Source organism: Cornus florida, unplaced genomic scaffold, assembly GCF_030987335.1.
Source record: "Cornus florida cultivar Cherokee Brave unplaced genomic scaffold, ASM3098733v1 CherokeeBrave_3.0.0_Hap2_Chr10, whole genome shotgun sequence".
Classification (NCBI taxonomy): domain Eukaryota; kingdom Viridiplantae; phylum Streptophyta; class Magnoliopsida; order Cornales; family Cornaceae; genus Cornus; species Cornus florida.
This window is the reverse complement of record NW_026775580.1, coordinates 71,522,625-71,536,770: the sequence shown is the minus strand read 5'-3', so window position 1 is coordinate 71,536,770 and position 14,146 is coordinate 71,522,625. Positions and strand designations below refer to the sequence as shown.

Below are 14,146 nucleotides of genomic sequence, written 5' to 3'. Positions count from 1 at the left end.
TATTGAGGTTATTTTTGTCAAAAAAAAAAAAAAACTGGGGATCGACAAGTTTATCATCGGATGTTAGTTACACACACACACACATGCACACACACATACATGTTTATTTAGGTTTGAGATTGAATGAAAGGTTAAAAAGGTATTTTATATTTTAAATAAGTCAATTTATAAGTCAATTGGCAATAATATAATTCATCACATGTAAGGTGTGATGGAGGTGCATTTGTTAACTTTATCGAACTTGAAAAGTGTTAATATTTAAAAAGAGGTTAACTTTTATATGGTTATTGGTAGGATGAGAAGGGGGTCTGAGTATAATTTATCCTTAAAGTAATAAGACCTTTCAACTAGTATGTCACTAATAAGACCTCTATAGCAGATTCCCACCCCATTCATAGGCATTCATTGCAGTGCAAATTATCCACAAATGTTTAGTATTACCTTGACTTTCCTTAAAATTTGAGGTACTCAACAATATCTCTATTTAGCATTTTTATGGAAAACTTGTTGGCCAAAATTTATAAAATAACAATTTTGTCCTTCCCTTATTTAAAATGAAATATAATATTAAAAGCACTATTAACTTTTCATACTTGAAGTCACTTTACGTTATTGATTTAAGGGAGTTTAAAGTTATTGATTTAAGGAAGTTTAAAGTTATTAACGTCAAACGGTCTATTGTATATAATTTACTCAAATCTCATAAAAAAAACCAATGTAATTTACCCCGCATACAATAATAAGAATATGAGTACGTTTTTTAAAAAAAATCTATCCCGATATGTTCACTACATGGATATTCTAAGAGTTGTGCTATACACAAGTGCAAGCTCGATCTTGTAAATCTCACAGCAGAGCCCACAAATCCAAGAGTTAAGATTGCGCATTAAAATTTTCCATATTCTTGGTAAATGGTACGAAGTGTGCCCACGCAAGCGACTTGTATCGTCTGAACTTCACAAAGCTTGACAGTGGGACATCAAACACTTAAATCCACAACTAAGCCATGGTCTCTTGATTCAATTCTAACAACCCGTCATAAACTACATAAACTAAATGTATTCTGAATTTTTGCAATAAGAAAAGGTTTTTTTTTTTTTTTATCAACGAGTCAGTGACCTAATGGTATCAGATACCTATTTTTCAAAATAAGGTCGTAGATTCAAGTCTCAATAAAAACATATGTGTGTGAGTAATAACTTAAAAAAATAATTTAAAAGAAAATAAGGGTTAATTTTCAAAGTGTTTTTTTTCATTATTTTTTTAATTAGAAAGAAAAGACATTCAAGTTCCTTCCCCTGTGAAAGCGATTGTCAACATGATCCATCCTTATTCTTCAAGATGAGTCCATATTCCTAAGCAGTCCTGGTAAATAGGAGGATTATTCCCACATCCCAAGAGCCACCAAACCAGTCCTTGCCCGCGCATCTCATCTCATATGCACATCCGACCATACCAATGACACCATCATAATACCCTAGGGAGTATTTAACATTGCCAGAAGAGATTGATAAGACTCCCATTGGAGAAAATCCAATTCTAAATTCGAGGATGAACACACTTTATTTTATTTTATCAGTAACTATGAAGGCACTTTCTGTTGCAGAATATCAGATAATACTTTGAGACAAGCATATCACAACCTAAGTCACATACACACAAAAAAAAAGGCAAAATCTAAGTCACACATAGAAGCCACACGCAGAACATGAAAGCGGGAGAGCGCACACAGTGTCAAAGAAACAATAGAACCAATAGACACCACCCTGATGGTGATGAACAAAATGGTTGCTGAACTGTTCCAACCTTGAGGAGGAACGGAGGATAAGGCAGTCACACCCTAAATGGATATACCTAATGGAATTTCCGAAGGCAATAAGATTCCATATTTGTAATTTTCTGGGGAAATAGCAGTCAGTCATTGAGCAAATTGGATGTCTCTCAATTCAATGTTGGAACACAGCCGATTACCACAGCAGATGAGATTGTTTGCCCTTCGTCTCTAAATCACAACATTGAATCAACTGAAGTGAGATCCATTTATTGAAGAAATTATCCAACAATTTTATATGGAAAAAGATGATGCTTGAAAAAAAAAAACACATTAAAAACATAATAATATAATTTATTTATTTTGGATAAGTGAAAACATACTAATATAATATCTGAGTATATAGAAAATGGATGACAGTACATACTTCCCTTTTCTTCTTTCCCTCCCTCCCATTGTCTCTTCCTTCTCTCTTCTTTCTCACCTCTCTCTATGTCCCAGCAAAACACTGCAGTCCGCAGCAGCCGAGTAGCTTCATAACTTCTCCAAAATCAGGTACTTCCCAGTGGCTTTCATAGTGTGATAAAGGTGATACTGAAAAGCCAACATGCCACAGCCTTTCGTGTATCTGGATTTTTTCAACCCAAGCAAGAGGAACAAGGATGAATTGAGGATGAGTGGCGTTTATGGAATAATTTAACAAGAACCTTTCGAGATTTGCAGGCATTGATAACTACTCTCGACCAATAGATGCCAAACATTATACAGAAACCATACATAAAAAAAGCTAGATACACCATCGCCTCAAGCCCACAATGCTTCAAAACTTCCTTGATCTACCTCTTGAGAAAATCATCTAAAGAGAATGGCGGAAGCCCATCCTACAAAATCACAAATATAGAGTAAGGAACCACTCCATGCCCATTAATCAAATGCATTTACATCTCAAAAACTGCAATTTTGCGGCATAATCTCCAGCATTAAAAGTTAAAACGAGAAACAAGTTCACTGTGGAATTGGATTCTCTCCCACGGCAAGTACAGAAAACAGAGATTTAAAAGATGAGCAGCAAGCAAATTGTGATCTAAAGCAACAGAACACATTTAATATAGGGTAAATTACCCTGACCTCCCCCCGAGGTTAGGGCTAATTGCCACTCTGGCACCGGTACAAGTTAATGGGCCAAATGGTCATAACCTTTAATGTTCATTTACAACTATGTCCTCCATTTAGTAATCTTATTAAAAGAAAAAAGAGAGAAAATATCAATAAAATAAATAAATAAAGGAAGCCCAAACCACCACCTCTCCCTTGATCAGCATTCTTCTCTCTAAGCCATCGCATCGACCAGCGCCTCATTCAACAATCAACCCCCTCTCTCTTCTGTCACATTCTCTCTCTAAACTGCCTCCACCACACCAGTTGTAGGGCAATTAGCAGTACCCAGTGAGAAAACCCACCTTTTCTTTTCTCTCTTTACACACCTTTCTCATACTACAACATCACCACCGTCTGAATCACCGTTACACCACCTCACAAAGAACCCAAACTCATGAACAACTTGAAACATACATTTCTTAACATTATACCAAACAATCCCAATATAAAACCACCACTAATTTGCTGAAATTGCCCAGTTTTTTGTTCACACACAAGCAAAAAAGAAAAGTTGAACTCGGTGCTTCTGGATTATTGTAACGGGTGGACGCTTTCCCATTTTTCCAAAAACTTAAATTATTGGGTAGTGCTGCATACCCACCCATTTATACCCTTTTCATTTTCCATCCAGATCAATATAGGACATATACACCTTGTAACATTCTCTCCCACCCAAACTTGCAACGCCCTCGTTGCAGTCGGGCCACTATGCCTATCCGGGTGATTCACCCGGATGCCTTCCGGGCCGAGCGTTTAGCGTGGCACTGGATTAAGGACTGGGTCTAACTCTGATACCAACTATAACGGGTGGACGCTTACCCATTTACTCAAAAGCTTAAGTTGTTGGGTAGTACTGCATACCCACCAATTTATACCACTATCACTTTCCATCCGGATCCGATGTGGAACAAATATCCCTTATAACAATTACCATGTTGGATGCGGTCTACCACTTTGGCCTCCCCAATTGCCTAGAGATCTAGAAAGTCCAAATTGTGAACAATGATGCCCCTCCTTTTCCATTGGTGGTGCCAGGCTCATTGGAGGGATTACTGTTCTTTACATAGAATTCTTTTATATCTTTTCAGTATATATATAAAAACTAAGATAAGATCATGAATTAATAAAGGGTGAAATGCTCTGACACCCCCTCAAGTTTGCTTTTATTGCTCGTAGATTAAACTTGGTTAAAAATTGCTCTCAGACCCCCTTCTTGACGGAAAAAGTGATTTTACCATTATACCCATGGCTTTATTTAAGCTCCATGCTGACATCATTGCAGATGTGCTCTCTCTCTCTCTCTCTCTCTTATCCCATATTGAACTTGACCAGACATCACTCACTAACCCAGTCATCCTCCAGAATCATTATTCCCAAAATGGGTTTCATATGAACCCTTCTTCACCCTCATTGCCATGATCGCTTTCTGGGTTTTCCAATCTTTGGAGCCCCAATAGTAACTTGAGTCCTAGACTAATTCCGTGCCATCATTAACGGAACAGCCAACGGCGCTTCTGGGTCATTTTCATCTTCTCCAAACACTTCATTTTCAGCCCCATTTTATGGTGAGAGAACTTGTAATTATCTTAACGACGAGTACTCTAATCTTGAAGTTCACAATCAGTTGTTGTTTCTGGACTTATCGATAATGGGTTGGATTGATTTGAAGCTAATTTTGGGAATTTGATCTTTTCAGAGTTTTGGGTGGATTTGGAAGCAGATGGCACTGTGATCGCCTACGTGGCGAAGGAATAAAAGGGCAGCGACGGTGGGGGTTCAGAGGGAAATGGTGAAGATTTTGACGGAAATTTTCGGAGATCCATGTTGAGAAATCTAGGTTTTTGGGTTCAGAGAGGCGATCTAAGAGAAGGGTTGTTTTGGATTTGAGATGGGTTTTGCAGGTATGGTGTGTGAATCAATAACCCAGAATTCAATAACTGTTTTGAATATATATCAATCTTTTAGATGTTTTACTTTGATAATTACTTTGAATTGGTGCGTAAATACCATGACATACTTGGTTCATTACTTGGTCTTAAGTTCATTGTTGTGAACCATATGCTACCTAATGGTGTTAATTCTTTTTGAAAACCAACCTCAGTTTTTTTTTTTTTTTTTTTTTTTTTTCGTAAAATAAAGGAGCTAATTTGAAAAAGCATGAAAACAGTAGCAGGGTATTATTTCGGCAGTGATACCAATCAGAGAGTTAAGGTAGATTTCTGATGCTAACCTTTCAAAGCTGATATGCAATGAAAAAGAAAATGTTAAAACAAAAATATTGGTTTGTTGATTTCCTTTGCCTATCAATTATTTCTTAGAAATCAATAGTATTGCTTTTGAATTTGGTCTATCTATGAACCTCAAAGCTTGAATGAACTGAGAATTGAACAATCTCACACACACTCACTCTAAACTGTGTGTGTAAGAGAGAGCGTAAACCTAGAGAGAGGGGGAGATGCAGCGATAGAAAGTCGAATGTATAGGGAGAGAAACCCAAAATCTGGAAGTTCATACGGAGGGGAAGAGTGTAAATTCAATATTTAAGTAATAAGATGTGAGGGGCATAAAGGTCTACTAATTAAGGGTAAAAGTGTACATAAAACAATGGAGGGTAGTTTTGGTATTTTATTTTTCAAATTAGCTGACTTTTTATTTCACTGGCGGTCAACTAATAGAAGGGGGTGTCACGGCAAAGTTAACCAAACTTGAGGGTTTAGGTCTTCTTTCCACTAAGCATTTTACCCATGAATAATAAGTATTTCTTAATCAATGCGTACAAAAATGTGTCTAATTTTGGCATATAATACATATATATATAAATGGATAAAAAGATATCTATTTATATATATTTTATATAAATGTGGATTCCAAAAATAAAACCTATTGAGATTATTTATTAACTTTGTGGGGCTACTTGTTAATAAAAAAAAATTGGTAAGTAAATCTTCTTAATATATTTTAATATCTATTCATAAGGCACTATTAAGTAGGGTTTTCCAAAATTTGGGGGGGCTAATATTTTTTTGGTAAAGTAAATCTTTTTAATATTTTAAATTTCAACTATTTAAGGATCCTATAAAATAGGAATTTCAAAATATTTGCATAGTCTCCACATAGTTCCACCCCTGTGGGCAATGGAGGTGGTGGTGGATGGAGGTGGTCACAAAGGAGGGGTGGACAGGAGAGAGAACAAGAGAGGAGGTGGACGTGGGAGGAGGAGAGAGAACCGAGACTAACTTCTCACAAGCTACACTAGGAAATACGAAACCTAAATGAAAATGATCAATTATAAGCAGCCTTTGATAATTATATATATATATATATATATATATATATATAGAGAGAGAGAGAGAGAGAGAACTTCAGGCTACCTTGCCATGCTCTTGATTTAAGCATTGTCTAACTACTACTGTCTGTTGTATCAGCCTCTCCACTGCTGAGTAGCTGGGCAGGTTGGCATGTGCTGATAATCCCGTAAGTTGCAAGAAAAGAGCATGTTAAGAGGGTTCAATATAAAAGAAACCAAAGATACATATAGAGGAATCACCAAATGATCTTCACAATAAAGATGAAATGGAAAATAAAACAAACGATTCCTATGAACAGACATGATACTCGAAAGCGGGTTAAATTTTCAAAAGAACACACCAAGAATTGCTCTATTCAAACTGTCTGCAACATACTGCCGATACTCCGAGCTAAGAAGATGAAACATTGGTGATTTTTCTGGTTCCTCATAAGCAAGAAGAGCCATAAAGTCCTGCAAAAACAGTAAAATATTCTTTTTAATCCAACGGATATCTAGACAAGTAAATTGGAAATCCTTAAGCTGACTTGATAGGGAAAGAAACATACTTCAAGCTTCTCAACATATTTTTGCACCTTCCCAAAAGGAGTCAACTTTGTCTGGGCAAACTCCAAAGCTTCTGTGCTGCCACAGAAATGAAAATTTCAGTTAAAAGGAGTTGTTGAACTCATAACTTGAAGAATATATACTCTACTTACCATTTCCTAGAGCAGACGAGCTCAACGAAATGAAGGCTCAAAAGATCAAAATGCAAGTCCTTATCTTTATCGAGTAGGTCAGGTGCAAGCTGTTCTGTCAGTTCAATGGCCTTAAGTGCATTCCCCTCCAATGCAAATTGAAAAATTTCTGAACATGAAAAAGTAAAATTAGTGTGCATAAAGCAACCATCCCAAATAAATAAACCATACGGAAAGGCAAACGCTAGACAAAGGCATCAGAACGTATAAAGAAATATGGAAACAAATTGCATTATGCATATTATAACTCTGTCTCACAGCACATCAAATTAGAAAATAATAGGCATTGTCTTCCACTACATTGTACACCACCATTCAATTTGGCTGATATGACTTGCAGCCTGCTGCTGCTACCAAACATCCAATGAGCTATTTAGCAAGGTGACAATGCCTAAACGTGATTCCAATTTTTGTGTCCAACGTGCAAGCATTAGGCCAAATATAAAGATGCGTGAACTAGCAAATCTATTCTTCACTATTACATGCCCCCCCTCTCTCTCTCTCACACACGCGCACACAAACACCCGTATATGTAAGTTAAATGTCATGTGAAATTTTGAATATAGAAATTTGATTAAGATAACATTTCCACATGCCACTATTCTTATGAAGATACTTCCTATTGTACTTCATGTATGAATCAGAAACAGTAAAGACTTTGACACATTTGGCCCAATCTGCAAAGTTTTAGACAACTAGGAGAGCCGATCTGACAGCAACCATGACATTGTGAATCTTACTCTTCTATCAGAAATTTAGAAGAAAAAGTTCACCTACGTTTTCTTTTCTGCATGTCCTCGAGATGATTGGCAGGCTGCTTCATCCCAGTACAAGAAACAAATGACTGCAAAGTCTCTTTGTAGCAGTTGTGCACAAGATATGATAAGACAATGTTGTGGATGTCATTTTCATTTATAGCCTGTCACAGACACATGAAAACACAGTCCAACAGAATTTAAAATAAGAGCCAAGTGAGGAGATTCCATAACTATGCATCAATTAGATTACTCTTTTTCCGGTATTTCACAGTAGGAACTAAAACATACACATCAGACGGACTCATAAATCCAGGTACAATAGAAGCAACAAGTCCAGTCCCCAGATACCACATAAGGTGTGTTCGTTTCAACAGAAGTAATCAAATAAAAGTAGTGCATTAATGTTGTCGATTGAGGAATCAATTTTTATATCTGTAAAGTTGGTATGCTATCTTGTACTGGTACATATTTGATGTGAAAGAGATTAAGCAAAGCCTGCCTATCACCAAGAAGCAGCATTCTGAAACAGGTGAAACCAAGATATTTTGCTGCATTTTTCTTAGAAATTTTGGAAAAATAAACTAAAATCAAAAGTCAAAACAGGGGACAGTATGTTCTTTGTCATTAACTCAAGAAAAACAAAATGTCATGGTGTCACCAGAATCCAAAAATAAACTTGCTAGCTATAATTAATGTGCTCACTAAGCACTTTAGGCCACGTCACTCCAAAAGTGACACATATCTTTCGTATAAGCACTTAAGCCTTCCCGTTTTCTTTTTTCCATGTTGTACATGACTGCTAACAATTTGCAGCATAGCAAACCCCAATATCCAAGATATGCTTCTCGGTTGAGTTAGAATTTTACGTTAGAGACACAAATATGTATGCACATTGACCAATTGGTAACTAAATAACATTTCATTGTATTGACATCATTGAGTTAGAATCTCCAGCAAGAGTTTACTTGGGAAAAAAAAGAAAAAGAATCTCAAGCAAGACTAATATATTAAAAAGTTCCACATCACTTTACTAAATTTTTACCACAGATGATTTTACTTTGACCATCCATAAGCAACATCGGCAAAATTAGGAAATCAACACACAGCATTTGTAACGTGTCAAACCTATCATTAGATGGGTCCAAATAATTTAGTTGTACCCAAGAATAAACATTCTAGCATGAATTTGGACCATCCAATCTAAGCAAAATGTTTCATAAACTCTTCCTCTGTGGAAATAGCTAGCATCCAAGAGAAACGGAGGCACTTAGAGAATTAATAACAGTCTATGTCATATGAAGTCGGCTGCGTGTGTCTGATATGCATGTGTGTCCCAGTATCAAATTAATCAAATCCTGCCACTCAAGGACACTAGGACCTGACCAAAAATATCATATTTTTTTGTTTATCTCCTTTTATTTTTTTGAGTTAAAAAAAAAAAAAAAAAAAAAAATCTTAATGTAACATAATATGTTTAACATCAGTTCTTCGCTCGTTTTGAGATAACGCAACAAAAGATAAATAACAAGATAGTTATATGCAGAATTGTATGGTGAAATTTAATAGTCAAATATGCCTGGAAGGTGCAAGCTCAACCAAAAATGTCATACATATACTCTATACTCATATCCAAGTGCCCCGTGTTGGATGGTTACTTCACACATTTCCAAGAATCCAAGAAACATGGATCATTGTTCAAAGGTAAAGAAGTTTTGTTGTGACAGCTGTCAAGACAAGTAAGAAACCATATTCTTACTTGAAGTAGTAAAGATTGCATGTCAGTAGTCCCATATTCTTCTCGAACTAGTGAAAACAGCAAAAACGTCTATGATGTATAGTTCAAAAATAAACCATGAGTCATGCCACTAGCAGAATAACTAATGTAAAAGCAGCCTACGCAATTACCAGGGACGACTTCTCAACCAACCTCCAACGTACCAAATGGAAAATGACTTCAATAATTATTGTATCCTTGGGTAAAAGTATAAAGCAAATTTTCTCACTAAAGAATAGTTTATTTCAATAGTATACCATGCAATGCCAGGTTGTTGAGGCTTCATTACAAATCATGTACTACAGTTATTGCTCCCTTTTCTTTTCTTTTTTTAAATAAAAGTGATTGCTTATAAAAACAATAAATAAATAAAAGTGATTACGGTGTTGTTAGATAAAACTAAAAATTAAGCATTGAAAATTTTAGAAGTCAAATTTTAGTATAAATTGTAAATTGAGAATCTATCGGATACTTATTTGAATTTAAGTGTTTACTGTGTAAAAAGTGATTACTCTGTTGTTTGATAAAACTAAAAATTAAGCATCGAAAATTTTAGAAGTCAAATTTTAGTGTAAATTGTAAATTGAGAATCTATCGGATACTTATTTGAATTTAAGTGTTTACTGTGTAGTGACAAATAAAGTCTCCCTCACCTAGAACTTGACCCTATTTTTAAGTAAAACTTCTTTTAAGTGATATCTAAATTGTGTTACCAAAGACACACAATCATGCACTAAAATGAGTTATAAAATAGCGGCCAGGACAGCGCAAGATGATTCAAAATCATCGTCCAAACTCCATGATTGAGGTCAAGCTAATGGCAAAATATCTGAATTTAATGTATACCATAAGCACCACAAATGGACCAAGATTCCAAGACCAAAACCTTTGTCTTAAGTCTATGATAGCGACACAATTTGTAGAAACTCATTCATCCCATTACCCCATTGTGCACTTTTGTTCTGTAAACTCCTTAACATTGTTCTGACCCTTTAAAAAAATGTCAAAATTTCATGAATCATCTAACCCAACCCAACCCAATAATGAAAAACTATAACCAACATTTCTTCAAAAACAAAATGCACCAAATTGAAGTTAGAATAAAAATAAAGAATATATCACCTCTGACCCTCAATAATCTCCACATCTACAAGTTAAAATTCAATAAATATATCAATCAACAGAGTATAGCATGTCATATAAAACAGAGTGGTATTATAATCTCACTAACATGCTAAAACCAACGAAAACCTGAGGTGAGAACAAAAGAAATGAACCTAGGGTTTCGATATTTGATCTCAAGAAAGTCAATAACATCTAAAACATTTCTAATTCAACACAAGCGATCAAAAATTAAGAGATAAATTAGAATATATATATATATATGTACATATGTATGTATATATATGAGATTGTAAACACATAATATTTAGATTGAATCAAGAAAAAAATACTTACAATGTTTTCGTACTGTCGCGGATCTACGTCCATCTAATCACTGCCTTTGTAGTTTCTGTAAAAAGTTAATCGAATAAAATAAATAAAAATCAGAACTTTGGAGACTTGAGAGAATTAACAAGTCGACGGAACTTCGATGGCAATGAGTACATGTGTGTGTGTTTGCGTGTGGTCGACCAGTTCACATCAACCTCTTCTTCACCTCTCTCTCTCTCTCGGGTCAATTTTGATGGAGAGACAAACCGTTACTTTTGCTTTCTCAACTCTCCTGTGTTCCCTTTTACTCCATCCGTGGCTCACAATTTTCCAATTCACTTATTTTTCTATTATAAAATACTCCGATAAACAACTTTGCTTAATTTTGGAGGGTTTTGCGTAATATGTAGATCTGCCGACAGCAACTGGTTGAAAAAAAAAAATTAAATAACCGCTTAATTTCTTCAAAAACAACAAATATTATTGTAATTTAGAAAAATAATAAAAGTCTTGATCATGTCAATTATTGAGCTCAATTTTTTCCAGAAAAGTTTTATTAAAAGGAATTTTATTTTGTAAGGTTAAAAAGTAGTTCCGAAATATAAAGTTCTCTTAAATTTTAGTACGTATTTAATTATAGGTCATTTTTACTGTTTGTAACTTTATTTTATTATTTTAATACTCAGCTTTCGAATTTATGTTACAAAAATAAAAATAAGGAAAAAAAACTTCTTTTTCTTCTTAAAAAAAAACTTCTTTTTCTTCCGAATTTGAACATTTTTTTATGACACAAAATGTAATGGTGGAAAAATAGCCCGAACCCCACGGGCCGATCCAATGGCGGCGGGGCCTGGATAAGGCCTGGGTCAAATTTTCAGCCCAATATCGGGACAGCCAGGCCACACACTGCCCAGCGCTAGTAGCCCCTCTTCCCAGCCCATTCCCCATGTGACCCAATACCCCCAAATCCAATAAATTCAAGATATTTCTTAAATATGTCACATATCATGTGCATGACATGTACCTATAATTGAATTTAAAAAGAAAAATGAATAGTGAAGGTCATTTTTTATGGTAAGTGTATCTACTTGGGTATTATGAACCATTTTCTGAATTGAAAAGAAAATTAATATGTATATATATGTGTGTGTGTCTCTCAAGAAGTTTTGAATAATCACTGACTGACTTTTGTTACGATTCGTATTTACTCGGTGAATCGGTGATGCAAGAGGCCGGTATTTTCTAGACCGGCCGAATGAAGTCCATTTCAAGATAAAGATATATAAAAAATAAAAATAGAAACGGCAGACCGAACTTGAGTTTTTCCAAATTCGTTACGTCTGGCTCGGTCTACTCACCAGTCAAAGTTAGGCATGTAACTTAAGTTGGATAATCCGAACATAACCCGAGTCCAAACCAATTTTTCACAAGTTTGGATACAGTCACGGACCATGAAGGGCTTGGTTGGGGCAACAACTCCCATTGAATTTTTTTTATTCGCAAAATTACCTATAAATTTTATGAAAATCTTTAAAAATATTTCTTTTTTTTTTTTATAGTAAAAATCTTACAAATGTCCCACTATTTATTATTATTGTTAAAGGTCGCTCCCATTATTATATACAATGTATCACTGCTTAGACAATCATTTTGACAATTAGGGTTAAAAAATTTTAACTCAAACTTAATTAGGATTGGGTTTGGGTTAAGGTGCTAACAGTCCGAACTTGAATTCCAATATTATTTTCACATATATATATATATATATATATATATATATATATATATATGTTTATTTTAAATACATTGTATATAATATTCAAGATCACCTTTTTTTCATTTCAACTTCATTTATTAAATCTTAATTTATTATATGTTAATATTTAGGAGAATTAATTTTCTAAGATTTTTTTAGTAATTTATTAAAAATTGGCAGTAAGTTTTTACAACTTTATTTGTTTATTTAAGAATAATATAATATAAAAACTAATTAAAGATCACATTAAAATTTCAATACGTGTAAAGATTCGGCACATGAGTAATCCGAATTAACCCGAGTTTCTAACTCGAAATTTAAGTTCGAGTTGCAAATCTAAGTTTAAGAATAAAATGATGGATTGAACTCGAATTGAATGGATGGGTTAAACATTTTATTTGTCGGGTTGGGCTTAAGCTAACCCAACTCGACATATACCTCCAACTTTCCTAATCCAACCACCTGAATTGCAGTCTTAATCAAAACCAGGAGGGCTCATGCTTGGGCAGGCCTGATTTTCCAAAATTGCGAACATGTTCAGCATAACCTATTAATGAAACTTTGTTATGAAATGTTGGAAATGAAAGGAAAAGAAAAGAATGGTAATGAATGGGAAAGATAAATTGTGTTTGATATGAAATGTTAGAAGGAAAAGAAATGAAAAGAAAAGATTTAGGGGATACAATAAGGTTGGAATAATAACTTTTATTATCCTTTAAAAATTGAGAGGAATTGGGGGTGGGGGGGGGGGGAGGGGGGATAATCTTTAGCAAAATACAACAAGCTTTATTAAAGGAACTAATGTTACCTCGTGTGTTTATCTCACACATTTTTTTTTTTTTTTGGTACCAATTTGACAATTGATACACAACCAAAGTGATTGCCAAATCATGATATATATATATATATATATATATATATATATATATATATTTTTCCCTTTTTGTTGTTAATAAAGAATTAACTCAACGACTAGTTATGTTTAATATGTACAATCATTTGTAAATTTTAAATATGTGCAATTATTTGTAAAACATACATATTATTTAAATTTTGATATTTTCGAGACACGTGAGAATCTAACTCAAGGCACCTATGTCCAATGCTTGTTTTCGTAGCAATTTGATATGAAGCTAAAAAAATTTATCATATCAACCATAAACTATCTTTGACTGTTAGTGAATTTTGATGGGTTTGTTTATTTTAAATATGTAACTGGAAGAAAGATAAGTGTAATTATTTAAAATACATAAGAGATAAATGTAATAAATTTTAATCCAAAGAGAGGTAGGTGTGATTTACCTAAAAATTAAACACAATCATGAGTGATAAATATAATAAATTTTAATCCAAAGGGAGGTAGGTATAATTTACTTAAAAATTAAACACGATCATGAGTTCAGATTCAAAACGTTACCAAAATAACTAAACTGGATGCACGTGTTTGACAC

General features: G+C 34.3%; 1 protein-coding gene across 1 annotated transcript; it reads right to left on the bottom strand.

The window, feature by feature from the left end:
• Positions 1 to 2,104: 2,104 nt before the first annotated feature.
• On the bottom strand, positions 2,105 to 11,265 carry LOC132277047 (uncharacterized). The gene is made up of 8 exons (XM_059778753.1): positions 11,114 to 11,265; positions 10,964 to 11,018; positions 7,751 to 7,892; positions 6,935 to 7,082; positions 6,785 to 6,860; positions 6,578 to 6,689; positions 6,301 to 6,392; positions 2,105 to 2,652 (listed from the first exon to the last, which is right to left on the bottom strand). Exons 2-8 carry the CDS (start codon positions 10,994 to 10,996, stop codon positions 2,608 to 2,610), a joined length of 648 nt encoding a protein of 215 aa, XP_059634736.1. The 5' UTR covers positions 10,997 to 11,018; positions 11,114 to 11,265; the 3' UTR covers positions 2,105 to 2,607.
• Between the last annotated feature and the right edge of the window lie 2,881 nt (positions 11,266 to 14,146).